At 37.7% G+C, this 24,453-nt stretch overlaps 7 protein-coding genes across 12 annotated transcripts in view; 5 read left to right on the top strand and 2 right to left on the bottom strand.

Annotated features, from left to right (window-relative positions):
* Positions 1-2,704, top strand: part of LOC104755300 (ADP-ribosylation factor GTPase-activating protein AGD4-like) — an 8,083-nt gene extending 5,379 nt beyond the window's left edge. For both annotated transcript variants that reach the window (XM_010477654.2, XM_019239195.1), the window contains 6 exons: positions 341-427; positions 516-776; positions 1,108-1,229; positions 1,376-1,460; positions 1,623-2,068; positions 2,306-2,704. In XM_010477654.2, the coding sequence (XP_010475956.1) occupies positions 341-427; positions 516-776; positions 1,108-1,229; positions 1,376-1,460; positions 1,623-2,068; positions 2,306-2,420 (1,116 nt within the window). In that variant the 3' untranslated portion in view covers positions 2,421-2,704. The remainder of the gene's footprint in view (positions 1-340; positions 428-515; positions 777-1,107; positions 1,230-1,375; positions 1,461-1,622; positions 2,069-2,305) is intronic.
* On the top strand, positions 3,998-5,641 carry LOC104755301 (cytochrome c oxidase assembly factor 5-like). 2 transcript variants are annotated; one of them, XM_010477656.2, is made up of 4 exons: positions 3,998-4,093; positions 4,791-4,864; positions 4,991-5,095; positions 5,343-5,641. In XM_010477656.2, exons 2-4 carry the CDS (start codon positions 4,796-4,798, stop codon positions 5,346-5,348), a joined length of 180 nt encoding a protein of 59 aa, XP_010475958.1. In that variant the 5' UTR covers positions 3,998-4,093; positions 4,791-4,795; the 3' UTR covers positions 5,349-5,641. The 2 variants fall into 2 exon arrangements, with proteins under 2 accessions (XP_010475958.1, XP_010475957.1); XM_010477655.2 differs by having other exon boundaries at positions 5,339-5,641.
* LOC104755303 (inactive leucine-rich repeat receptor-like serine/threonine-protein kinase At1g60630) lies at positions 5,678-8,616 on the bottom strand. Its single transcript, XM_010477657.2, has 2 exons — positions 6,645-8,616; positions 5,678-6,544 (listed from the first exon to the last, which is right to left on the bottom strand). Exons 1-2 carry the CDS (start codon positions 7,978-7,980, stop codon positions 5,883-5,885), a joined length of 1,998 nt encoding a protein of 665 aa, XP_010475959.1. The 5' UTR covers positions 7,981-8,616; the 3' UTR covers positions 5,678-5,882.
* LOC104755304 (eukaryotic translation initiation factor 3 subunit H) lies at positions 9,776-12,566 on the top strand. Its single transcript, XM_010477658.2, has 12 exons — positions 9,776-9,963; positions 10,096-10,175; positions 10,352-10,468; positions 10,570-10,673; positions 10,764-10,830; positions 11,104-11,237; positions 11,313-11,361; positions 11,495-11,566; positions 11,659-11,760; positions 11,846-11,913; positions 12,102-12,254; positions 12,345-12,566. The coding sequence occupies exons 1-12, from the start codon at positions 9,954-9,956 to the stop codon at positions 12,400-12,402; spliced, it is 1,014 nt and encodes a 337-aa protein (XP_010475960.1). The 5' UTR covers positions 9,776-9,953; the 3' UTR covers positions 12,403-12,566.
* LOC104755305 (15-cis-zeta-carotene isomerase, chloroplastic) lies at positions 15,901-17,740 on the top strand. Its single transcript, XM_010477659.2, has 4 exons — positions 15,901-16,330; positions 16,412-16,558; positions 16,652-16,861; positions 17,302-17,740. The coding sequence occupies exons 1-4, from the start codon at positions 15,914-15,916 to the stop codon at positions 17,635-17,637; spliced, it is 1,110 nt and encodes a 369-aa protein (XP_010475961.1). The 5' UTR covers positions 15,901-15,913; the 3' UTR covers positions 17,638-17,740.
* LOC104755306 lies at positions 18,290-22,711 on the top strand. Of its 3 annotated transcripts, none has more exons than XM_010477661.2 (9): positions 18,290-18,571; positions 18,705-18,977; positions 19,453-19,552; positions 20,478-20,534; positions 21,096-21,201; positions 21,306-21,388; positions 21,579-21,634; positions 21,745-21,841; positions 22,159-22,711. In XM_010477661.2, the coding sequence occupies exons 2-9, from the start codon at positions 18,754-18,756 to the stop codon at positions 22,213-22,215; spliced, it is 780 nt and encodes a 259-aa protein (XP_010475963.1). In that variant the 5' UTR covers positions 18,290-18,571; positions 18,705-18,753; the 3' UTR covers positions 22,216-22,711. The 3 variants fall into 3 exon arrangements, with proteins under 3 accessions (XP_010475963.1, XP_010475962.1, XP_010475964.1); XM_010477660.2 differs by having other exon boundaries at positions 18,293-18,571; positions 21,573-21,634; XM_010477662.2 differs by lacking the exon at positions 20,478-20,534 and having other exon boundaries at positions 18,293-18,571; positions 21,573-21,634; positions 22,159-22,306.
* LOC104755307 (probable aldo-keto reductase 1) overlaps positions 22,808-24,453 on the bottom strand; it is a 2,917-nt gene continuing 1,271 nt past the window's right edge. Inside the window, exons 2-6 of one of the 2 annotated variants that reach the window (XM_010477664.2) lie at positions 24,104-24,279; positions 23,807-24,007; positions 23,538-23,710; positions 23,345-23,447; positions 22,808-23,219 (exon numbers count right to left, since the gene is read on the bottom strand). In XM_010477664.2, the coding sequence (XP_010475966.1) occupies positions 22,884-23,219; positions 23,345-23,447; positions 23,538-23,710; positions 23,807-24,007; positions 24,104-24,279 (989 nt within the window). In that variant the 3' untranslated portion in view covers positions 22,808-22,883. Of the gene's footprint in view, positions 23,220-23,344; positions 23,448-23,537; positions 23,711-23,806; positions 24,008-24,103; positions 24,431-24,453 lie in introns of those variants that run through there. The other variant, XM_010477663.2, reaches the window with a different exon arrangement.

Genomic DNA, 24,453 nt, shown 5'->3' with positions numbered 1-24,453 from the left:
TTTTTTTTTTTTTTTTTTGTTGGGTTCCTCCAAATTCATTATATGAAACACAGAGCTGTGCTCTTTATATATTCTTTCAAAGTGTACACTAGATCCCAGTCCTTACCTTGCAGACAACCTACATGGACCCAGGACCCTCGTAGCAAGTGTATCATTGATTCATGTCAATCTTACTTTCTTTTTGCTTTTTTGATTTCCCCTTAAAATTCGGTTGGTTTTAGCGATGATATATCTAGTTGGTGCAGTTCAGTCATAGATATAGTCTCTTTGTCCTGGTTCATTCTTCTTTTCCTAATCTAAGTACTTCAGAATGGTAACAGCACTTATCTTACCTTACTAGGCTGAAAATGGAGCAGATAGGATGGACTGGGTAAATAAGATCACTACAGCTATAGGGACGCTTCTCAATTCTCATTTTCTACAACAGGTTGACACAATGAGCCTCTGGCTTCTCTTTCATTTACACAACTGAATTGATATCAAAGCCTTATTGCTAATCCATAACATTTTTGCAGTCACCAGCGCGATACTTGGATAGAGACAACACTAGTTCTGTTCCTTCTAATGCTGTCGTCTCCGGGGATCAAATTCGACTCAATGATGCAAAAGGAAATATTGGGGATGATGTCTCTACAATACTCAGAGGAATTCCTGGCAATAATGCTTGTGCAGAGTGCAATGCTCCCGAGCCCGATTGGGCTTCACTAAACCTTGGAGTTTTGTTGTGCATTCAATGCTCTGGTGTTCACAGGAATCTCGGGGTTCATATATCCAAGGTATGAAGTATGAACTATTCTTAGGACAATTTTTGGAACACTTTCCTTGTAATTTCTCGTTGTATTAGCTAGTCTTATACCACCAAGTCGGTAAATTCTATCTCTTCGTCATCCAGAATTTGTTGAACTCAAATGTGGTACTCTGAAGTTTCTTAGTAAACTTAAAACCACCAGGGTTTGGATTTGTTGCAAAAGTCAACATCACTGTAGTTATATAACCCTAGGAGGGGTAGTATCCGGATAAAGTTGGTTCATGGATGTTTCTTTGGTGGGCCTCTAAGTGCTATATCTCGAAGCTGATGTCACGAATGTTTTACCCCACAAATTGCAGGTGAGGTCCCTTTCATTAGATGTGAAAGTGTGGGAGCCAACAATCTTGGACTTATTCCGAAATTTGGGTAATGTATACTGTAACTCACTGTGGGAGGGACTACTTCACCATGAAAATGACGGGTAAGATTTCTAACGATATATATTTGGTTTGTATTCCAAGTATAAACCAATGATCAAACACTGTATCTTCCAACAGTCTCCTGATCCATAAATCATGCATGTAACTGTGGAGATACATCATGATAAACAGTGTTGACTTTTTGCAGTGAGGAAACTTTGTCGCATGCTTCAATTTCAAAACCATGTCCAGAAGATTCCTTTAGCGTGAAGGAGAAATACATCCTAGGAAAGGTATGGCATTAGTTCTTTCCTTTTGATGTCCGAAATCTATCTTCACGGTCACAGGGATGATTGATCAATGAAATTTAGTGAACTATATTATATGCTTTGTGAAAAGGTAAAGATGCAAAAAGCAACAACTAAACCCGATTGATGTTTTGTGGTTTTGGTCAGTACCTGGAGAAAGCATTAGTCATCAAAGATGAAAGCGAAGCAAACCCTTCTGCTGCGAGTAGAATTTGGGAAGCTGTTCAAAGCAGAAATATACGAGAAATATATCGACTGATAGTAACTACTGGGGATGTGAATATCATCAATACGAAGTTCGATGATATAACTGATATCGATGCGTATCACCATGTTGATGCAGCAGATAAATCAGTAAAGAAAAGACATGACCCAACTGTCTGTCTGAGAATCAAAGAATCCAACGAACCAGGAAACTGTCTTCAAGGCTGTTCCTTGCTCCATGTGGCTTGTCACATTGGTGACTCTGTCTTGCTTGAACTGTTGTTACAGTTTGGTGCTGACCTAAACCTGAGAGATTATCATGGAAGGACTCCGTTACACCATTGCATATCATCAGGGAACCACAAATTTGCAAAGATTCTACTGCGAAGGTACATTTTAACATTTCAGGAACGCATTCTTAATGTTTTACGTTATATTTCTGGATCGAACGAATGTTAGGACGTAGGACTCAAACTAAAATCTCCTAGTTAGTTCCGCATACCGTTGATTCCAATGCTCTGTTTCTTTGGAGCTTGGCTCCTCCATTGCATTTTTCTTGAATAAGTCTTTAGATAAGGAAACTAAACGGTTGTTAATATTTTTTTATATTGTTTGTGTAAACGCAGAGGAGCACGTCCATCGATAGAGGATGATGGAGGGCTAAGCGTGCTGGAAAGAGCGATGGAAATGGGAGCCATAACGGATGAAGAGCTCTTTCTTCTCTTAGCCGAGTGCGCATAAACCAACACTTCACAGCTTAGAATTGCCTTTCGAAGACCATAAAAATGCAAAATCATGCAACGCCAGGCTGGTGGTACTGGTACAAGGTCAAGCTACTACATTCCATTCCGCAAAATCATGGTCACAATGTATACGGATATGACTCCTGCGTTTGCATTTGAGTTTACGTGTAAATTGTAATTTCACTTTATTCCAATTCATTTTATATGCTTTTGCCGATTAAAACAAAAGATATGAATATAAAAAAGTTGTGGATATATTTCGAAAAAGGCATACTAAACATATCTACAACTTTTATATTATCAAATTAGTATTTTTAATATTAATTATGTCTTTTTCCATAGTATAATGTTAGTAAAATATAAATATACTAATTAACATTTTCGATTAGATTTTATTAGAAATATTCCATCCAAGTTTTTATATATATTCAAATGGCAAATGATCAATTATGCAAATCTTACAAATAAAAGGTTAGAACAAAACATGTACTTCATAAATGTTAAGGTTTTGTAGTGTATTTGACAAAAAAAAAATCATTGACTCTTGGATTCTTACAGTTGACTTAAGCATAAAAAAAAATTCAAAGCATTGTACTCAAACTTCAAAGATTTAAAGAGCAAATAATCAAACTTTTAGACATCAAAACAGAAATATCATCCCAAAATAGTAGATCATAGTTGAAAACAGGCAGAAAATGTAGTCTTTCTTTTTATAATAGACATAAAACAGAAAAATGTAATCCAAAAGTCATGATTTATAGTTAAGTTTGGAATTATCTACAAGATAATGGATTCTTTTTTTTAATGTCGAGTACGAGTCTTAACTACAAATTAGGACATCACTAGTCAATATTTTTATAAAAATTAAAACATAATAAAAATTATTGTTATAGTTATTTTAAAAAGTAATTTTGTTTGAGATAATATTTATTTTTAATATTGTAATTGTTCTGTAAATCTATATAGATACTTTTGAATACTAATATTTTAGAATATTATAATATTTTAATTTTTTTTTTATGTATATCACATTTTTATATTGTTTATTTATTATATTTGCATCATTATTTTGAAGTAGTAATTATAATATTGTAATTGTGAGTAAATTAAATTTATTAATTTCTACACCACATAATTTAGTTTTACCAACCAGCCAATGTAAAAAAGTAAAACATACATTTTTTCTTCATAAATTAGATTGAGTAATATATTTTCGTTTTAAAAAAATTCAAATCACCACATATGTAAAATATATATTAATCATAAGTATTATATGATAAATCATAACAATTTGTAAATAAAATAAAAGAAATATGTTAGAAGAATCATAATTTAAAATCTAAACAAAATCTTCGAAATATAGTTATTAAAAATAATCAATTTGTCTACTTGAATATAAAATCTTAGTTTTTTGTTTGGTTTATATTTTTGCTTGGTAAACCGGAAGAGAGCTGAAAGATAATTTTGTCTTAAACCCGGATCCGATCAAACCGATTACTCGGTTGATGATCGGTTATTTTAAATTGCTAAACCGAACCAAAATTGAGTTGACCGATGTGAAAAGAGCCACGCAATTCCCCCAACCGCAGAGGCCGCCAAATTGAAGAAAACCAAACCCTTTCGCAAAACCTCTTCGTCGACATTGAATCCGTTTCTTACCCTCTGTCGCCGGTAAGTCGGAAACCCTCAATCTTTCTTTAGATCCTGTCTTGTCTTTCTCCGGGATTGTTTATTTTCTTTAAGCCTTGATCATAATTAGTCGCGGAAAATGAGAGAACAAAGGAATCATTTTTATTTTATTTTTCCTAACTCTTGAGTAAAAGAGAGATTTTTTGGATTCATCAAAGGTTTAAGATTCTTAGAAAGTGTAGTTCTTTGGGTTCTCCGTGATCATCATAGGAAAAAGGAAAGATTTTTATGTTTACTTTGTATCCTCCATTATTCGAGATCGGAATGGGACCTTTTAGACTGTTCCCTATAGGCAGTAGTTTTGTGAAGCTCAAATGCAATTTGTTAGTTTTGAGTTCGATGCTTGACTTGATAATGGTGATTTCTAGTAAGTGGAACCACTTATAGTTACCATATGTGCAGTTGTTCGTGTGTTTATAGGGATTTTCAGATTATTTGTAGTTATTGAGTGTTACACTACTGCTCATTATTCTTCACAACACTCCCTTGAGGCTCTGTGATTAATCATTGCATTACCTTGATTACTCATTTGTTAAGAACATGCTCTGATGGATCGGTTTGCCTTTTTCGGTTGATTTGAGGACTATGTTTTTGTGTGCATTTTTTGATTGTTACAGACTCTGCTGTTAAGCATCACAATAATACTGATGTATTGGTTGCCTTTTTTGCATATGAACAGTTGAGATGGCGAAGTCTTGTAAGGGTCTTGCTGAAGAGCTTGTGAAGTGTCTCAGTGACTCGATCTGTGTCAAGGTAATATAAAATATTTCTGAACATTTGAAGAGACACTGGTGTTTTCAAAAGTCTAGTTAGTGTATTACATTACCTGCTAGCTAATTACCAATTTGCTTCATTTTTTAATTTCTGTTTCTGGTGTAGGACGAGAAACGGTCAATTCGGGACTGCGCTGGTGAAAAAAGCCCATGTATACCGAGTGAGTGTGTTGGTTTAAGGGAAACCTACTTCAATTGTAAAAGAGGACAGGTATGTTTTGCTTTCGTTACTTAAAGAGCCTCATTTTGTCATATGATAATGTAATTTTGGAATCCTCCATGATGTTTAAAGATTATAATGTATAAGAATAAGCATGCTTGCGAACACTTAGAGAGTATTACATTCAACCATGAGAGAAAAAATTGTACAGCATAGATTATTGATTCTTGAATTGATGATGTTCGAAAGATCATAGTCTCTTGGAGTAATTGGGCATTATTGTGTTTTCTCTAGGTAGACATGAGAGCCAGGATTCGAGGAAACAAAGGCTACTAACAAAAGAGATAAATATCGGACACTGAGCACCTGCTGGCTCGATATCACATTTTCAATTTGTTATTTTTGTGTTCCTTTTTTTTGTATCAATCCCTTTGATTTCTAATAGTTGCAGCACAATATGAAGGGGCAAGGCAGAGTCTTACCAACTTAGTTTCTTGCCTTGTCATGATGTCAATATCAAGTTAGGCTTGTTCCTATACTCAACTTGATTTCTTTTGCTCTTTAAAGTTGTAATACATGCGACCAGATGCTATTGAATCTCATTGTGTAGCTTAAAGAAAAAGTAAGAATGAAAAAAAAAAGATTCTTCTGATTCTTCCAATTAACTCAATGGCCACATTTCAGATTGACCAAGTCAACATATCTTATGCAAGTCCTACAAGGTCGATGAATCAAAATGGCGTTACAAAAGAAAAAGAAGCTTTACACTATGAACCCTACTTCAAGAATCACACGAGTCATTCTACGAAAGCAATGAAGAAGGCCCAGCCAATGTTCTCTAAATGCTCACTTGATCATCCCTTGGCAAGCTCTGAACGGTATCCGACCATCTCCCTGGCGAATGCTCGCTACTGTTAGACGAGAATGGTGCTTCGGCCCTTGCATCCCTCACCATTTTCAGCACCTCTCTCATCACAGGCCTGTTTTCTGGTTGAATGGTCACGCAAACCGTTGCAATACTTAAAAGTGCCTGAAGTTTCTCCTCTGATGCTTCGTTGCCTGAAGAAGTCGGTTCCTCGCCTGATTCAGTCTCTTCCTCTCTCACTGCACGCACCCATCTAGAGATATCTGACCCGTATTCTTGAACAAGGTCCTGGAACGGTGTTCTACCTGTTAGAAGCTCAAGAAGAAGAACCCCGAAGCTATAGACATCAGCTGGCTGTGTAGAGGCTTTCCTTGGGTCTCTGCACTCTGGAGCTTTGTAAAAGAGAGAGACTGCGCTTGTTTCTTCAACCGAGTCAGGGTCATGGAGAGTGCTGAGGCCGTAATCCGTGAGGCAAGACTCAAAATCAGGACCTAACAAGACATTGGACGATTTCAAGTTCCCATGTGTCAGGCCAGGATTCTGATGAATGTAGAGCAGAGCAGAGGCCAAGTCCTCGGCTATTTTCAAGCATGAAGTCCAGTGAAGAGGTTTCCCACTTCCAGAAGCCCTAGTTCCTGCAAACAAACACACAACACAAAACACAATGAAGCTGGCGAATGCATGCAAACAATCAAATCTCTGCAGTAATGGTGGATTCAGGAATTAGATACATACCGTGGATAAGAGTGAAGAGACTGCCATTGGGGAAGTAGTCATACACAAGCAAGCGTTCTTCTTTGGCTTGGAAATAAGCTCTGAGAGGCACCAGGTTTGTGTGTTTGAGCTGTCCCAGGATCTCAACATGTCTCTTAAACTCCTCCATGCGAGGATACCTAGCGTTCTTGAGCCTCTTCACAGTAACAATGAACCCAGACTCCATTACAGCCTTGTAAGTGCTCCCCAATGTACCTCTTCCCAACGTCTCTGCCGAAGCTTTAAGCAGATCTTCCATAGTGTATCTCACCACCGTCTCACCTGAATCACCACTCCCGAGGAAAACTAGAGTCCCCACTGCTCCTTCTTCGCCTCTTTCCCAAGAGAATCCTCTGTCTTTCCTCTCAATGTCTCTCTCTGCCTCCGTAGATGTAGTAGCTCCTCCTTCTCCTTCAGCTATTCCTTTGCCTTTTCTATCTTCCCTCGGCGCTTCGCTCCGTCGCTTCCGCCGCCAGCAAACGAGAAGTAACGTCAACAGGAAGATGAGAATTAGTACTCCGCCGACGACACTTCCGGCTATAATCCCGATTAGCTTCGCTTTGTTCTTCTTCGACTTAGGTGTCGGAGTTGGTTTCGCAGACGGCGCAGGCGAGATCACGCATGGATTTTGAATCTGATCGCCGCAAAGAGCGACGTTTCCGGTAAACGAAGACTCATCGAACTGCTTCAAAGCTCGTGTCGGTGGAATTTGACCGGAGAGGTGATTGTTAGATACATTGAAGTATCTGAGACTCGTCTGGTTAAGAGAAGGGATTGAACCAACGAAGAGATTGTCCTGAACATTGAGCGTGTAGAGCCGAGAGAGACGGAGCAACGAGCTAGGGATTCGACCGGACAAACTGTTACCGGAGAGTACAATGGTTTTCAACCGGTGAAGAGAGGTGAGAGACTCCGGGAACTCGCCGGAGAAGTTGTTGTCGTTGAGATAAACCGATTTGAGATTGACTAAACCGGAAAGATCAGGGATTGAACCGGAGAGAGAGTTCGCTTTGAAACTAAGAACCCTAAGTTGATCCAATTGGTTCAAACTCTTGTCGTCGAGTGAGCCGGTGAGATTCAAAAACTCAAGAACAAGCTTGGAGACTCTTCCGTTCATACATTCTCTAACGCCTTGCCAGTTGCAGAGATCTGTTCCTCGCCATGGAATCGAATTAGACGGATCGACTGAAGATTTCAAGGTGAGTAGAGCTTGGACGTCGCTAGATCTCGCCGGAGTAACAAAACAGAAGAATACTGTAAATGCAAAGACTACTAGTAACAATGACGACGTCATCGAAGAAGAAGAAGAAGAAGCCATGAAGCAATGAAATCGAAAGAGTGAGGTATATTCTCCGTCCTTAAGCTCTCAGAAATAATTGATACAGTTGGAAGTCAAGGTTTCCATTAAAGAAGAGAAAAAGCTGCCCATGAATATCTCGTCACAGCTATCACTTTCCATTACTAGTCACTTTCCAGATCTGCCCCATTAAGCTAAATCATCTCGATCGAAGTAAAAAAGGAAAGGTCAAGATAGGAAAGGAAGGAACTCGTCTGGTTGTGAGCATGAGGAAGAAGAAGAAGAAGAAGAAGAAGAAGAAGTATTAAATTTTTCTCTGTCAGTTCTCACTTACTTTCTGAGTATCTTTACTCGAAGTTCTTGGTCGAGGAAGATGTCATCACGTGAAGCCATGCTTCAAAAAACGTAACTTTTTTTTTTTGGTTCTCTCTCTCTCTCTCTCTCTGCCTTCTTCAATGCGTTCATGAATATAAGCAGTATTGTTATTATAATAAATTGGTTTAATGGAGGAGAGACGAAGAAGAAGGAAAATAAAAAGAGAAAGAAATAATAAATCAGGTAAAGTTTTTTTGTCTTTATTGTTATCGTTGTTATTACTTTGCCAAGGAGGAGGATTCAGAGACAGATAGATTTTGGGGCCAAGGGACAAGGGTAGTTGTTGTTGTTGTTACTGCTGTTTGAGAAATATTTATATAATTGGTGTGTGAACTGTTGTGGTATGGAGCAGAAGCAATGTGGTAGGCTGTGTGAATTAATTTTGTAGAGATAAATAATTTAGAGTAAAGATAGACATTGTATTTTAATTTTATTCAATTCATGTCTGGTTCCTCTTGCCTCTCTCCACCAATTATTGAGACTTGCTTTTTTTTTAAAATTATTCCTACCTCTCTTGTTTCTTGTTGAATCTTCACATGATTTTGTAATGTTAGGATTATATTATTACAATAAGGATTGGATTTTTACTTGGGAAGAAATTTAACATTTCATGGACCATGGTTGGTATTCAATTCGGGGTTAAAGCTTCAAAAAAAAACGAGGATGTTGAAGTGTTATTAAATTACGAATTTATTAGTTTGCTTAGCTTAAGCGTGATGAAAAATGTAATAAAGAAAGAAGAAAGAGGTGTGGAATTGAGTTCACGTAAAGGCTGAGTTTAAAATAGTAGTAGTATATTTAAAACCAGCAGCGGTCCACCAGTCAGTCCAACACCTAAAGAGACTGCAGTCATTTAATTGGCTTCGCATCTAATATTTGTTGACTTCGTTGACCTTCACCAGTTCCATCGTCATGAAGTTTGAGTCCATCCATAATCCTAAACGTCTACATGACATTTAAATACGAATTGTTTTTGTTCATTTTTTCATACGGTCAGTTTCTCTACAATTTGCCGTATATTTAGGACATTGTTGATTTTCTTACTGGACGGACTTATGAGAACCGACCATGTATGTCTTTCTATAGACTTTTTTTCTGTTGTTTGTATATTCAAAAGTCAAAGATAAGACTTTGTATTAGTCCTCATTCTCGATTAAACCCTAAATAAAACCGGATGGAGTTTGGAGGGAAAAATTCTAAAAAGTTTTGGATTCTTGTTGATTTCTTTGACCTTCAGATGGGCCATTATCATAATAGAAAATAGATCTTGGCCTTTTTACAAGAGAATAGCATTATAGGTCCATGGGCTGTGGGTGGTCCATCCTCATCATATGCTGAAAACATTTAGGGTCATTCAGTAAGTATCTCAATTTTGAGGGCGATTTTTGCAATTTTTGTTGAGTAACTCTTTTTTTTTTTGGTTTCCTAATTTTTTTTTGTTTTGCGAATCCAATCCACCACGAGAAGAAGCCCTATCAAACACATAAAACGCTTTGCTTTTTTTTCTCTTGCAAATCTCCGCCGCCGGCAAAAACAAATATCACATCGTTAGGGTTTCACGGCGGAAAATCAAAAGTTCCTGACCTACGAAGCTTCACTATCCACCAGAGACTATTTCAATGGCAACCAGTAAGTACAGTTTCGCCTATCCGTTCTTCACTTACACATTAGAATCTACGCTAGCTCTAAAATTTTCTCGTCTGTGTTTGACGATTCCTGTTTTATGTCGTACTGAATTGATTCCGTGGTTTGCTTCTGCAGTGGCTAGGTCGTTTCTGCAGGCGATATCAAAGGATGAGGTTGTAGCTCCTCCGCTTAGAGTTGTTCAGATCGAAGGATTGGTAACCGTCTTCCTACTGTTCTCTCTGATTTTATGAATTTTTAGGGTTGATTTTAAGAGTTTGCTACGGTGTGATTGGTCTCGCTAGTTCACCATTCCTTTTATATATTTAGAATTCCGATTATTATTTGATGGAAGATGTGATGATGAGGAGGATTTTGTATGTTGATGTGATAGGCTGTGCTGAAGATAATCAAACACTGCAAGGAGTTTGCACCGACCCTTGTCACTGGACAGCTTCTTGGGCTTGATGTTGGTAGCGTCCTTGAAGTTACCAATTGTTTTCCTTTCCCGGTATGTTGAAGAATTTCACACGTATTTTTTAAGGATTTAAGAGCTTGTCCATGATTGATGTACATGTGATTTACTGTGTTTTGTATCTTGAGTGAGGACAGGTCAGGGATGATGATGAAGAAATTGAAGCTGATGGTGCCAACTATCAGCTTGAGATGATGAGATGTCTGAGGGAGGTTAATGTTGACAACAACACTGTTGGTTGGTAGGTTTTTTTTTCTTGTCATCAGTCTGACTTCACTTGTTCAATATTCTGTTAAGAATGTATATAAGATCTGCCTAAATTGTGTTTCAGGTATCAATCTACAGTTCTTGGTTCCTATCAGACCGTGGAACTCATTGAGACCTTCATGAATTACCAGGTACTTGCCAAAATCATGTCTACCATGTGATTGTAACATTCTAGATTCTGGATTTGATCTATTCATATGGTTTGCTAGAAAGTTATATGTATATCATGGCCGCTCTAGTAGTCTAGTGTACAACAAGGGCGTCTATTCTGGTGTTAAAGTTGATTTTAAAGAATAAACTGGAACATGAAAATATATGCGGAGACTTTTGTCCCCAACTCTGTTACGAATCCTTTGCAAAATCAAGATATGAAGTTTAACAAATTACTTCTTCTCCATCTACAGGAAAACATCAAGAGGTGTGTGTGCATCATATATGACCCCTCTAAAGCTGACCTAGGCGTCTTAGCTTTGAAGGCGTTGAAGCTTTCAGATTCCTTTATGGAGTTGTACCGAGGCGGAAACTTTACTGGCGAGAAGTATGTATCTCGATCCATCTAGGTTTCATGAACCACATAGCATAGTTGTAATGTTTTATTTACTCTCTTTGTTAGGTTGAGAGAGAAGAACTTCTCCTGGATGGATATATTTGAAGAAATACCTGTAAGTCTCTAGCTCTCTTCTATCTTGAAGTCTTACCAGCTAATCTTTGTGAAGTAGATAGGTTGGAACTGTTACCTGATTTTATGTTCCTCTGACAAAAATATTTGGTTTCAATGTAACTTTCTTTTGACAGATCAAGGTTTCAAACTCTGCACTTGTCAGTGCCTTCATGACCGAACTGGAGACTGATACACCTGTCTCACAGGTACAATACTAGAATCTGGATAGTGTTCCTCGCATGCTGTGTCAGTATTCCAGATTTTGACTCGTAATACTACTGTGTTTTCTCTTTTCTAGGGCGATTATGATCGTCTACACTCATCAACCACTCCTTTCCTTGAGAACAATATGGAGTTTTTGATTAAATGCATGGATGATTTATCTATGGAACAGCAAAAGGTGTGGCCTATTATGCATTCTTGTTCAATTCCCATCCTCAGAAGTCAGAACTATCATAATGTAGTATCTTAATTTATGTTTCCAGTTCCAATATTACTACCGGAACCTGTCTCGTCAGCAAGCGCAGCAGCAAGCCTGGCTCCAGAAGAGAAGGTAGGTCGATTTATATTTCCAGCAGAATACTTTTGTTCTAGTTCTGGTCCGATTTGTTTTGCTCCCTCGCTATCTTGGAAGGTGATATAAGTTTAGTTAGTTACAGAGTAGGGAATGTCCTATAAATATTTTCTTATGATTTTGCTCGTTTTGTTGTTCTTCCAAATAACGGTTTGTTTGGTTTGTAGGACGGAAAACATGGCTCGTAAATCAGCTGGAGAAGAGCCTTTGCCCGAAGAGGATCCTTCAAACCCAATATTCAAACCGATCCCTGAACCATCAAGGCTAGAGAGTTTCCTCATCACAAACCAAGTCTCAAACTTCTGTGGCCAAATCAATGGGTATGTTCTCGTGTTTACTCTTTATAACACCGTTTCACCATTTCTAGCTTTTGGAAAGAGACTAAAAATGTGTCACCCGTTGCAATGCAGAGTGGCTGGCCAGAACTTCAGCAGGCTTTACCTGACCAAAGCATTGCACGAAAACTGATTGCAAGACTAGCCAAGTTTTTGTTTTCGAGCCAAGAAAGTGAGAGAGTTGGTTGATATAACCGGATCCTACATTTGTTTTTTTTCCTGAAAGTTTAATTTTTTTGTTGTGAAGTCTTCTTATGCTTAATGAGAAATTATTGAAATCTTGAAAGATCAATCTGATATCGGACCTCTCTGATTTCATTACAACAAATTATAATTGGTATATTAGTTAAGACTTAAGAGTGAACATAGATTATGTTTAGCTTAGGATAATTGGTAAGGTAATAAACCGACACTGGACAATTTTTAAAAAAAGGGAACCTAATAAAAACACAGTCCATCTTTTTCAATTGTTTACGAGTGAAAACCCTAAGTAGCTTGTGCTCTTGTTGATTCGCGATGGAAGATATCTCCAAGTTCCTCCTAGTTAACTTGTGTTCTTGTTGTTTCGGGATCGTTGGAGGATCAGGATTCAGGACGGTCCCAAGTTGCTGATCCCGGGCAAAAGATATATACTAACCATTTTATATCAATTTAATTACCAAATTTACAATTACGAAACTAATAAACTAAAATTTATGTTTTCTTATTTTTTGAAACTTTACTTAGACAACTTTTGGTTTTAACAAAACAACATTCAATTCCTCCTTTATGTGACTACGGTTTAATTATACTCAAACAATATATAATTTCAAAAGAATTAAATTCGGTTACACAGCTATGTGTACTCCAAAATATTTAATAATCTAAAATAATCAAATCCCACAAAAATATCAACTTCAATACAACCGACTAGGGTTTGCAAAAACTGTGAGAAATGAACTTCTGCCGCCGGATTCTGATGGCTCCCGGTTCTCTCCACCACTGGAAGAAGGTTGTTACTGCTCCTTCGCCTTCGACTGGCGTCCAGAACTATCGTATCTGGAAGGTGGCTTGTTCAAGTCCCGCTGCTGCGCCGTTTTCAACTGCGTGGAGACCTCTGAAGCTACTCCTCCGATCAAGGCTGATCTATGCGACGATGCTTCTTCTTCTGCTGAGAAGGCAAAGGTGGCATCAAGTAATATGGAGAAGAGGAAAATCTTTCAGAAGCTGAAGTCTCTTACGGTTGAAACCGTAGATCTCATCATAAGGGAGGACCAGAAGAAGGGTCTTTACGTCGGTCAGGGGGATCTCATCGGATGGATTAAGATTCTTACATACAAGTTCCGTAAACCTGAAAACGCCCTCGAGGTCTGACGTCCAACATTAATGAGTTTATTAGAGAGTTTAGTTTATATAATTTTTTTATTGTGTCGGATATTTGTTTTTAACTAAGCAATATTATATGTCTTGATTTTGTAGATCTTCCGGTGGATGGATAGTAAGGGGGTGATATTTTCTCCCTCTCAGTTTGAACTCTATGTGGATCTTATTGCCAAGGTTGATGGCTTAGAAGCGGCTCGTAAGTTCTTCAATAAAGTAGACCCAGAGTTCGACAACTTTGACCGTAAAGCCGAGAATCGTCCTGTTTACTTAAAGCTCTATCCATCGACCCAAGTTAGCGACGAAGAAGATTTTAGTGATGAGGACGAGGAGGAGGAGGAGGTACCACAATCAATTTCTCATTTGATGAGAAAACGTTCTAATATTACCGAGCGTGAGAAGTGGCGGATGATAGGGGCCGTCAGGCCTATTTAAAGATGTGTTATCTCAGTGGGTTACGCTGTGCCTTCTGGCCGTTTTAGTCAATAAATCAAGGCTTTCAGAGCTACGACTTTGCCTTCCCTTGTCCAAAACAACCCCATGTTAAGCTTCTGTAATCTCTTTACGACAATCTGTTTGGTTCATTGTTATAATATTTTACTAGTAGACTACTTTCGTTTCATATATAACTTAAATAACTCAACAACTCCACCGGTTTCATTTCAATTTTGTTCAGTTTTGTTTATATATTTATAGTGTTTTCTTTGCCGAAGGTTAGAATCCTTGAGGGATAACTTTGTAGTAGTGGTATGTCAATGCTTCTTATAACACCTTTTTTTTTTGGTATGCTACATTATTTTTATTTCTCTCGCATGGGCCGAATATGTGTAGGCAAAAGTTATTATAAAGTCTAGTACTGAAACTGACTTATGTTGCTGGCAGTATGAGTTACTTGACGAGATGATGGACTTTGGCAAGAATCCTTTAGTTAACAAATTTACAATTAACGAACTGATAAACCAATATTTATGTTTTCTTATCTTTTGAACCTTGCTACTATATGATGTAGACAATTTTTTTGTTTTAACTAAACATTCAGTTTCTCCTTTATATATGACTACCGGATTAATTATATAAACAAACAATATATGATTTTTTTAAAAACTAAATCAGTTACAATATTCAAAAATCTAAAAATAATCAAATCCCACAAAAGGAGGTTCCCCAATATTTATAAATCTAAAAATAATCATATCCCACAAAAATACAACTACAATACAACCGACTAGGGTTTGCAAAAACTGTGTGAAAATGAACTTCTGCCGCCGCATTCTGATGGCTCCCGGTTCTCTTCACCACTGGAAGAAGGTTGTTACCGCTCCTCCGCCTTCGACTGGCGTCCAGAACTATTGTATCTGGAAGGTGGCTTGTTCAAGTCCCGCTGCTGCGCCGTTTTCAGCTGGCGTGGAGACCTCTGAAGTTTCTTCTTCAGAGGATGATCTATGCGACGATGATGCTTCTTCTTCTGCTGAGCGGGAGTCACAAGCTGAGGCGTCTTACGGTTGAGACCATAGATCTCATCATAAGGGAGGAAGAGAAGAAGGGCGTTTACGTCAATCAGGCGGATCTCTTCAGATGGGCGAAGCTTCTTACTAACAAGTACCGTAAACCTGAAAACGCCCTCGAGGTCTGACGTCCAACATTAATGAGTTTATTAGAAACGTTTCGTTTATATAATTTTATTGTGTCGTCGTCGGATATTATTTTAACTAAGCAATATATGTAAATTTGTTGTAGATCTTCCGGTGGATGGAGAGTAAGAAGATGATATTTTCACCGTACGAGCTAGAACTTTATGTGGATCTTGTTAGCCAGGTGATAAGCATAGAAGCGGCTCAAGAGTTGTTCGATAAAGTAGACCCAAACTTCGACAGAGATGATCCTAAAGCCAAGAATCAGCCTGCTTTCGAGATGCTCGAGTATTGGTATCGTGTTTACTTCGAAAATTCTCCGTTTAGAAATGCTGAAATTGCCGAGGAACATAGGATACGGATGATGAAGAAGCGTCGTCGTAGATCTTTTCTTTCTTAATTTTTGCCCTTTCTCTCAATCTCTTGTCCAAAAAAAAAAAACAACAACCTTATTATATTTTGCTCTGATCAGCTTCTGTAATCTCTTTATGACCCCTATTGGTTAATTCACTCTTTTTAGTAGATTTTGTTACACCGTACTATAAAAATGATACACTAACCAAATAAAATAAAAATAAAAATTGAAAGAGAGAACCAAACGCATTTAAAACGACACCGTTTCGTTGCTACTTCCTAATCGTAACAACAACAACAATGGCGGTTCATCATCTTCTTCTCTCTAGCCCTCCTTCACCTCTTCTACTTCTTCCTCCTTCTCCTCCTCGCCGTCTTAACTTCGCGTTACCCCGCCGTATAGCATCTCATCCTCGTCTCGGAATCTCAACCAGCTTCCTTTCTCATTCGTCTCCGGTAATTCGGAAAATTCTCGTCCGTAGCACTCTCCGTGAAGACCAACCCGTCGCTTCAGACGCCGCCGAGAATCCTACTCTACTGATCGGTGAGGATTCCGCTGCTTTTGAATTAGGTAAACAGAGGATTGTGTCCTGGGTTTATTTCGGTGTTGTCCTTGGAGTTGTTCTCTTCATCCTCAACCTTATTTGGATCGATAATTCCACCGGTTTCGGAAAATCATACATCGACGCCGTCTCTAACATCTCCGGTTCACCGGAGGTATCTCAAAATTAAACCAATTTCAATTGAAGGCAAAATTATTTTCAGCTATTTGATTGGTTGAAACCACTCTATTTGCAGGTTGCTATGTTAATGCTTATCCTCATATTTGCAACGGTACATAGTGGTTTAGCTAGTCTTAGGGATATAGGAGAGAAGCTTATAGGTGAACGAGCATTTCGTGTTTTGTTTGCTGGAACCTCTCTTCCTTTAGCTATGAGCACCATTGTGAGTACTTACTTACTATCTCTTACTTTTGCATAATACACCTGTTTGAACTCTCTTATGGTTTTATGCAATGACTTGTTCTTATTCTTTCAGGTTTACTTTATAAACCATAGATATGATGGGTCACAGTTATGGCAGATTCAGGGTGTTCCTGGAATCCATGAAGCTATTTGGTTTGCTAATTTTGTATCCTTCTTCTTTCTCTATCCTTCAACTTTCAATCTTTTGGAGGTAGCAGCTGTTGACAAACCCAAGATGCATCTGTGGGAGACCGGCATCATGAGAATTACTCGACATCCTCAGGTATTGAATATTTTACCTAATGATCTAATATTCATACACATGAGCACTTTTTGTTTCATTTTGTGTTTCAGAAACTTGAAAATATGCAAAAGATTGGATTTTTATGTACCGAGGTTTATATCAGTGGCTGTGTTAATGAGACCCCAATCATGTGCAGCTTTAGTGGCCATTGCCTTAGTAATACCAATTACATCAGCAAAACCAAAATATCCTCATTCTGCTGTCTCCATTACATTAATAATTATTTACTTGATATTGTTTTTGATCTTAACTCTTTAAGTTTCAACATGTGTTTAGAATAAACTTGATGATATATTGAAAGATAGTCTCCTTAGCTTCAGTTTTGGTTTGTTCTCTTCTCTCTTTATCTTCAAGAACCAAGACATGGCTGTCTTAATGAGCCTCGAATGTTTTTTATATCCTTTCTCTTGTATTCTCAGATGGTTGGACAAATCGTTTGGTGTTTAGCACACACACTCTGGATAGGAAACTCTGTAGCTGCATCAGCATCTCTTGGTTTGATCGCACACCACTTGTTTGGGGCATGGAATGGAGACAGGAGATTAGCTAAAAGATATGGGGAAGCTTTTGAAAGCATAAAGAAGAGAACAAGTGTGATTCCTTTTGCTGCCATTTTGGAAGGACGCCAAGTTTTACCTGAGGATTACTACAAAGAGTTTGTCCGGTTGCCGTATCTTGCAATCACCGCATTAACGATTGGGGCATATTTTGCTCATCCGCTAATGCAAGGTGCAAGCTTTAGGCTTCATTGGTAGTTTCTTTTGTATATCTTATAAAAAAAAACTAAGAATGTATACAAAAATCATCCTCATTGTTTGTTTGTGATACTTATATCAAAATTAAAGTTATTAGCAATTGGAAGCCAAAACAGTTAGAGAAAAAGAAAAGTAGACTGTTTGGTAACAGACTAACCACTTCCACTGTGAGAGAGTTCGAACCAGCAAGTGGATGTATTGATTAGTATGTATTATTTAGCTAATGGTCCAAGAATATTAAGCACCCTTATAATGAATGCCACTCAGATGTCATGGGGGATTTTGACGCCCACTCAAAACTTAATACTAATAGAAGAAAATGTAACCTTTTAGATGTTTAGTTAGAATTGGAAATGAATCTAATTTTAACCGATAGGTGAGATATGCCAAGATCACCCATCCAAATCTAGATTGATGATATCTACTTATTATTGATGCCTTTAGAGAGATATCTCTAAAAGTTAACAAAGCTCATTGGTTTAAAACTCTCTTTTTCTTTTTTTTTTTTTGAAAATTTTTTTTTGGTAAAAATTATACTCAAATCAAGTTTGCAAGATTTTATTACTAAGAAGAAGAATAAATAAATAAAAAGGAAAAAAGGAGCCAAAAATAATAAAGGCATATTGAATACAAACAAAGTGGCTCTCTCTCTGCAAAACAGAGAGAAGCGATTACAAAAACAAACCAATTACTACTAAACAAACAACACACACTCTCTCTTCTCTTCTCTTCTCTTCTCTTCTCTTCTCTCTCATTGGAGTTTGCAATTTGCTGTCACCTCCTCTCATCTTCTTCTTCTCACATCGCATCTTTCATTCTTCAATACTCGCCGGTGGAGCTGTTCCCGACTTGTTCTCTTACAACAGCGCTGATTAGAGCTTTCTGTAGCCAGCTCCTGGAGTGTTCTTTCTCCTTTGTTGATGCCAAATCTGAGGCGAGTTGCTCATCTTATGTTTATGTCTCTTTCAGTCTTTTTGCCTGGCTTTAATATGAATCTTTGTTATTTAATTTGCTTCACTCTGCTGAATTCTGAATTGCTAAAACCCTAAATTTGATTATGTTTGTAGGCTCAAATCAGCTTCAATAATAATATCATCAGCTCTCTAAGGGAAGGGAATGATTCCAATGGATTATAATAATAATAACCACTGCGTTCCTAGTTCTAGCACCACCACCGGTCTTGTGTTTCCCACGAATTACGGTGTAAATGCGATTAACGGGTTTCTTCACCCGCCTCTGGATTCCTCGGCGGCTGCTCCTGGAGTCAAACAAGAATCCAATGCTTTGGTTATGGATTGGTCCGTTGAGGAGCAGTATGTATTGGAGAACGGCCTTGCAAAGTAGGTATCTTCTTCTTTGTTTGGTATTTTTTTAAGATATTTCCCTTTTTTTTTTTTTTTTTAAATCTGCAAAAGTGTCTTGTTCATTCGTAGCTTTTCGAACTATGATTTATAATTCTTTGTACAAAAACATAAACATAAAGTTGAAATTGGGAATTGTTTTTGTAAGAAATCACTAGTGGGCACACTATATTCTCATGGTGGACTATTAAAGTATGTTCCTTTGTTCCTTCCAATATAAAGTATCGCCTTTGTGTTTCCATGAAACGTTATATAGCGTATATTGTTAAAGGTTGGGACTTGGGACCATTAGTCAGTTCAGGTTTTGCTCTAAGTTACTCAATTTCTCAATATTGATTTTGTTACGATGATTACCTGAGATTGTTTTCAGGTTACCTTGGTTTTCTTAGAGTCTGTAATGTTGTTCTTCTATTTGTTTGCATGCATGACATCTTTGTTTGTTTTCCGTTTGTAGATTGAAAGATGAACCGAAAATTTCAAAGTATGTAAAGATCGCTGCAACTCTACCTGATAAGACTGTAAGGGATGTAGCATTGAGGTGTAGATGGATGACGGTAAGTTTGTAATGTTTTTTAGTGGTTTTTGTTTAAGTTTCCTTGAGCTGTGTTCATACTTCTTGTTTGTTTATTAGCTATTTGTTATCTTCTTTTTGCTTGCTAGAGAAGACTTTTCTGCTAGAGAATTGCTTAGCAGTTTCTAGCATTCTTTTTTTGCAAATTGTATGTGGCTGTTATTGGAGTAGGGATATTACTGTTAAAAGCATATGCTTAATATGAGGGTATCAGCATAATGATGCAACTTTGCTTGTGTTGTGTGCTTTTTCATAAAGATAAAGTCCTACACAAAAAGAAGTTAGAGGTTCTATTGGTGAAAAGTCTCCCTGCCATGTCGTAAAGATTGTCTAAAGACTAGTAAAGGATGACCAAAAAGCGAAAATGACAAGTATTGCTGACGCTTGATCAGTCTTTATATTAGCTTTTGAGTCCATGATTGTTGAGGGAATTGTTGGAAAAGGAAATAAGCCTAAAGCTTTTTCTTAATTATTTCTGTAGTTATCCTGATATAGATATTACTTTTATGGGTGATGGCCGAGACTCATCCTATCCTTTTTGTAGTTATAGAAATTTATGCTGTCTTTGATCAGAAGTTCTAATAAATTTATGGAGTTTTTTAAAAAAAAATGATTATTTGCCCACAGCATGGGTTACATACATTAATTTTTTTTGTTTTGTTTGCATAATAAAGTGGAACGAAATGAATAAATGAAGTACAGTGCTTTATTATCATCATATTACCATCTCCTTCATGTCTCTGTCCTCTCATAATTGACCTGAGTTCTCAATCAGATATATGATGTAATCCCAAAATCACTCCCTTTTCCTTTTCATTTAGTGCTTGTTCTTTACTTTATCTTTCACTTGACATCTATCATGATCTTTTTAAGATTCTCTTGGCTAAGTTGGGCATCTATTTTCACAGAGAAAACGGAGGAAAAGAGAAGATAATAATGCCGTTAAAAACCTTAGCAATAGGAAGGTATGCTTGGCCACCTGAACCTTTCTAATGTTTACTGTTTGAGATAATAATGCCGTTAAAAACCTTAGCAATAGGTGGCCTCATTTACTGTTTGGGTTAAAAAAGACTTTCCCACAGATGTGACTTTTATTCATGCAAATCTGTGAAAACGTTTTCAACCAAGAACCTTAACTATATAATTGCCTAAATTACTTGTATGGTGGGTTTTTCATGAGAACATATTTTGTTAGTTCTTGACTAAAGAAAAAATTACCACCACGATCGGTGTTTGTTGTAAATGACTGGACACTCAATAAAGTTTCTGATCGGTTTTCCATTGACTGATGGGCAGCAAATGATGTGGATCCAACTATGCAGAAGTATTAGCATATGTTACATTAACATCAGTATCTGAGCTTTTGGGCATATTATTAATGATATTTTATTATAATGATTGTTATGACATTTGATAAAGGGTTAGTATGTGTTTCATGCATTCTCTTTGCTGGGTCTTATGAATTTTGGTAATCAGTATGCTTTTGAACTTGGTTCTAAAGACCATGAATGCTTCTTCATGGTAAGGTGGTGGATACATCCCCAGAACTGAACATGCTATCCAATGTGCCACAACAAAATGCTTTATATGTCATGAACAATACGTGCCACAGTTCACGCATGCCTTTTGAAGGTCTAGTGCCCTTTTTAATTCTTTGCTCTTCTGGGTTGTGTGATCGTTAAAAGAAATGAAATCAAATTGTCAGCTACGTTCCTTTGTTGAACTCTTCTTCTCAGGTTCAAGTGACGCAGTAATGGATCTTCTACAGCAAAACGCTCAAGCTTTAAGTCAAATTTCCAACAACCTCTCTGCGTGGAAGGTAATTTTATTCCTGCAATCTTTTGGTGTTAGTTGTGTGAGAAGATTAAATCGAACTTTGTATACCAGATTTCCCACATGCTCAGTTATTCTTAAGAAAACTAATTTGATACTGTTGGGTTGGGTTTCCTCATTATCCGTTGATATGTAATTTGCTCACAGATATCCTAACTTGGTGCATACAGCTGCAGGATAACATCAGTCTCTTTCATCAGGCAAGATATAATATCAGCGCCATTCTGACTGAGTATGTGGATCCATAGCAAATTTGTTTTTCCCAATTGAGACATTGCATCTGTTTTCTTTTCCGTTCTATGATCAAAGCTTCAATTGCTTAACGCTTACTTTCTTCTGCAGCATGAAGGAGATGCCTGGTATCATGAGTCGGATGCCGGCTCTGCCCGTTTCAATTAATGATGATCTCGTAAGCAGTTTATTATCAAGTACAGCACAGGTAATAGATTTTGCTGTAATATGTCAAAATAGCTAAGCCTGATAAGTTCTCCATGTGACCTCAAATAATCAGAGCTTCTTGACCTTAAAAGAGTAAAAGTGTTAAGAGTTAGAATTAATCTATCTTGAACAAAGACCTTGTCCTTGCATCATGTTAAGAAACTGAGTTAATACTCTAGCAGAGCAGAGTTAGGAATGGAATAAATTAAGATAAAAAGATATTACCATATAAACCATTAATGTTCTTCAGTTTATTGATCTCGGTGCATTTCCCTTGGAAGCTTACCATGTTAAGTTGATTGTTTTCCTGTCTCACAGCCAGTATCTTACACCATTCCACCAAGCATCCACCTGAAGCAAGAGCCGAGAAGTTGATGGGGAAAGCCGGATTTTGACCGATGCTAAAGTAAATAGCTTAAGTACCTGGTACGTTGACATGTTTTCTTGAACGACATGGGAATGTAATCAACTGCAGACACCGCTTCAGGACACCAGATACAACAATCGGTATTGGTTAAATCCTTGTGCTCTCGGGTAATTTGACAGAGATGAATGAACTACACTCCCTCTAAGGCCAAGGTAAAATCTTGACCCGCACAAAATGCTCTGACCGTGGATCAGACATAGGATTCCTTGAAATTCATAGAAGACGGCATAGGTTGATGGAACTCAAAAGCCTTTTGCTGTAATCTTGTTGATGCTTAAATTAGTATAATAACAGTTCGTCTGAGTTTAGTCTTAAAAGGCCGATTATGTGTATTACAAATTCTAGTTAAGGTAATAATTTTGTATCCACTAGGTACATTTTCTTCATTTTCATAGTTTATGATGTGATACAAATCATTGTATATATATATCGTCACCTTCTCAATTCATTGTTAAAATGTTTGCAGAATCTTCAGTCCTAATGAGAGATTTACTTTAAAAGTTTTATTCCTATTGAGACAGAAACAGACAAACAATAATGTAGCTTAAAGACGATAATGAAAAGTAGTTCAGAACACAACTCAGCACGATGGCAGAGCAAAACTATTACAGCTGGTTTATGCAGTCCAAGAAGACAATGGTGGAGTTTCAGAATTCTTATAGGTAACTATGTTAGTGTCTGATCTTTCTCCTTTCACAGAACCTGGGCGTCCCATGGCTTCAAGCTCGGCCATCTCTTCGATAGTGAGCTCTACAGATAAAGCTCCTATGTTCTGATTAAGGTTTTTGATTTTGGAGGTTCCGGGAATTGGGCAGACATCATTTCCTTGGTGATGAACCCATGCCAAAGCTAATTGCGCAGGCGTGCAGCTTTTCTTTTCTGCCATAGCATTGACCTTTTCATAGAGAATCTTGTTGTGGTCTAAGTTCTCTTGCTGGAATCTTGGTAAACCCTGGAATAGAGCAAAACATAGTTTAATTAACAACATACCGATATGATTCTCATTTCTCGTCTTGAATACGCTCAATAAGAGACGGTGACCATTCATGTAATGATGTGATGAACCCATGGACTTGCCTTTCTGTAGTCACCATTGTCCATATTCTCAATGAATTTAGGTCCTGCAGCAAAGAAGCCCCGTCCCAGAGGACTGTAAGCTACAATGCCAATCCCCAGCTCCCTGGAGAAAGTAAAGCCAAGGATGAACATCACAAGATGGGGATATTAAAGTTATATCAAGGATGAGGAATGTTTGCTGAAGATTCTGCACCTGCAAGTAGGAATTATATCTTCTTCAACATCTCTCGACCACAAAGACCATTCTAATTGTACCGCAGTTAGCGGGTGAACAGCATGGGCTCTCCTAATAGTCGAGGCAGAGGCTTCAGACAAACCAATGTACTTTATCTTACCTTCTTCAACTAGCTTCTTTAGTTCTCCGATCTTTGAATTATTGACAGGGAGACAACACCATAAACAAGCAGCTCATGGATTCAAGAAAGAAGAAAGATTGCCAAGAAAAGAAAAGAAAAAGCTTACAGTGACTTCAATGGGGACAGTGGTATCGATCCTATGCTGATAATAGAGATCGATGCAGCTAACTCCTAAACGCCTTAAGCTCGCTTCACATGCAGCCCTCACATAGGCTGGATCTCCCCTGTAAACCCATTTCTCATCTTCATAGAGAATCCCAAATTTGGTTGCCAGTTCCGCTTTCTCCCTCATCCCATCTTTCAAAGCCTGATTACATCACATAGCAAAACAATTTCAAAACCCTAGACCCTAGGCATTTCAATAGAGTGTGTGGAGAAAGATGGAATATCTCGAAGTCAGAACCTGACCAAGGAGCAACTCGTTGGTCTCGGGACCGTAGATGTCAGATGTGTCGAGGAGCGTGATGCCGGAAGTAATAGCGTGGTGAATGAGAGCAATGAGATCTGTCTCCACCTTGGTAGTTCCGTCGAAGATGGAAAGTCCCATACAACCAAGACCTTGAGCCGAAACTTCAAGACCTTGGCTTCCCAGCTTGATCCTTCTCACTCCACTTGCACCAGCCATGGATTTTAATATCTCTTTGGAAGGTTTTTTAAAGATTCCTCACGCTTTTGCAATCAGTTAAAGCTGTAGTCTGTAGATCGAAGAATTTAGTTTTTATTTGAAAGCAGTTTCGAGATGAGTTTATAAGA

This window comes from Camelina sativa, chromosome 17, assembly GCF_000633955.1.
Source record: "Camelina sativa cultivar DH55 chromosome 17, Cs, whole genome shotgun sequence".
NCBI classification, from domain to species: domain Eukaryota; kingdom Viridiplantae; phylum Streptophyta; class Magnoliopsida; order Brassicales; family Brassicaceae; genus Camelina; species Camelina sativa.
Note: the sequence above shows the minus strand (reverse complement) of the source record. Positions and strands in the feature narration are given on the sequence as shown.

Coding starts and splice junctions, on each gene's coding strand:
- LOC104755303 (XM_010477657.2), bottom strand. CDS start 7,980: ATGGCTTCTTCTTCTTCTTCTTCGATGACGTCGTCATTGTTACTAGTA. Junction 6,545..6,644: donor TCTCTTCACTCTTATCCACG/GTATGTATCTAA, acceptor GTTTGTTTGCAG/GAACTAGGGCTTCTGGAAGT.
- LOC104755305 (XM_010477659.2), top strand. CDS start 15,914: ATGGCGGTTCATCATCTTCTTCTCTCTAGCCCTCCTTCACCTCTTCTA. Junction 16,559..16,651: donor CTTTAGCTATGAGCACCATT/GTGAGTACTTAC, acceptor TTATTCTTTCAG/GTTTACTTTATAAACCATAG. Junction 16,862..17,301: donor GAATTACTCGACATCCTCAG/GTATTGAATATT, acceptor TTGTATTCTCAG/ATGGTTGGACAAATCGTTTG.
- LOC104755306 (XM_010477660.2), top strand. CDS start 18,754: ATGATTCCAATGGATTATAATAATAATAACCACTGCGTTCCTAGTTCT. Junction 20,535..21,095: donor AAAACCTTAGCAATAGGAAG/GTATGCTTGGCC, acceptor CTTCATGGTAAG/GTGGTGGATACATCCCCAGA. Junction 21,389..21,572: donor ACAACCTCTCTGCGTGGAAG/GTAATTTTATTC, acceptor TGGTGCATACAG/CTGCAGGATAACATCAGTCT.
- LOC104755304 (XM_010477658.2), top strand. Junction 10,674..10,763: donor GACAACAACACTGTTGGTTG/GTAGGTTTTTTT, acceptor ATTGTGTTTCAG/GTATCAATCTACAGTTCTTG. Junction 11,567..11,658: donor CTGATACACCTGTCTCACAG/GTACAATACTAG, acceptor TCTCTTTTCTAG/GGCGATTATGATCGTCTACA.
- LOC104755301 (XM_010477655.2), top strand. CDS start 4,796: ATGGCGAAGTCTTGTAAGGGTCTTGCTGAAGAGCTTGTGAAGTGTCTC. Junction 4,865..4,990: donor GTGACTCGATCTGTGTCAAG/GTAATATAAAAT, acceptor TTTCTGGTGTAG/GACGAGAAACGGTCAATTCG. Junction 5,096..5,338: donor TCAATTGTAAAAGAGGACAG/GTATGTTTTGCT, acceptor TGTTTTCTCTAG/GTAGACATGAGAGCCAGGAT.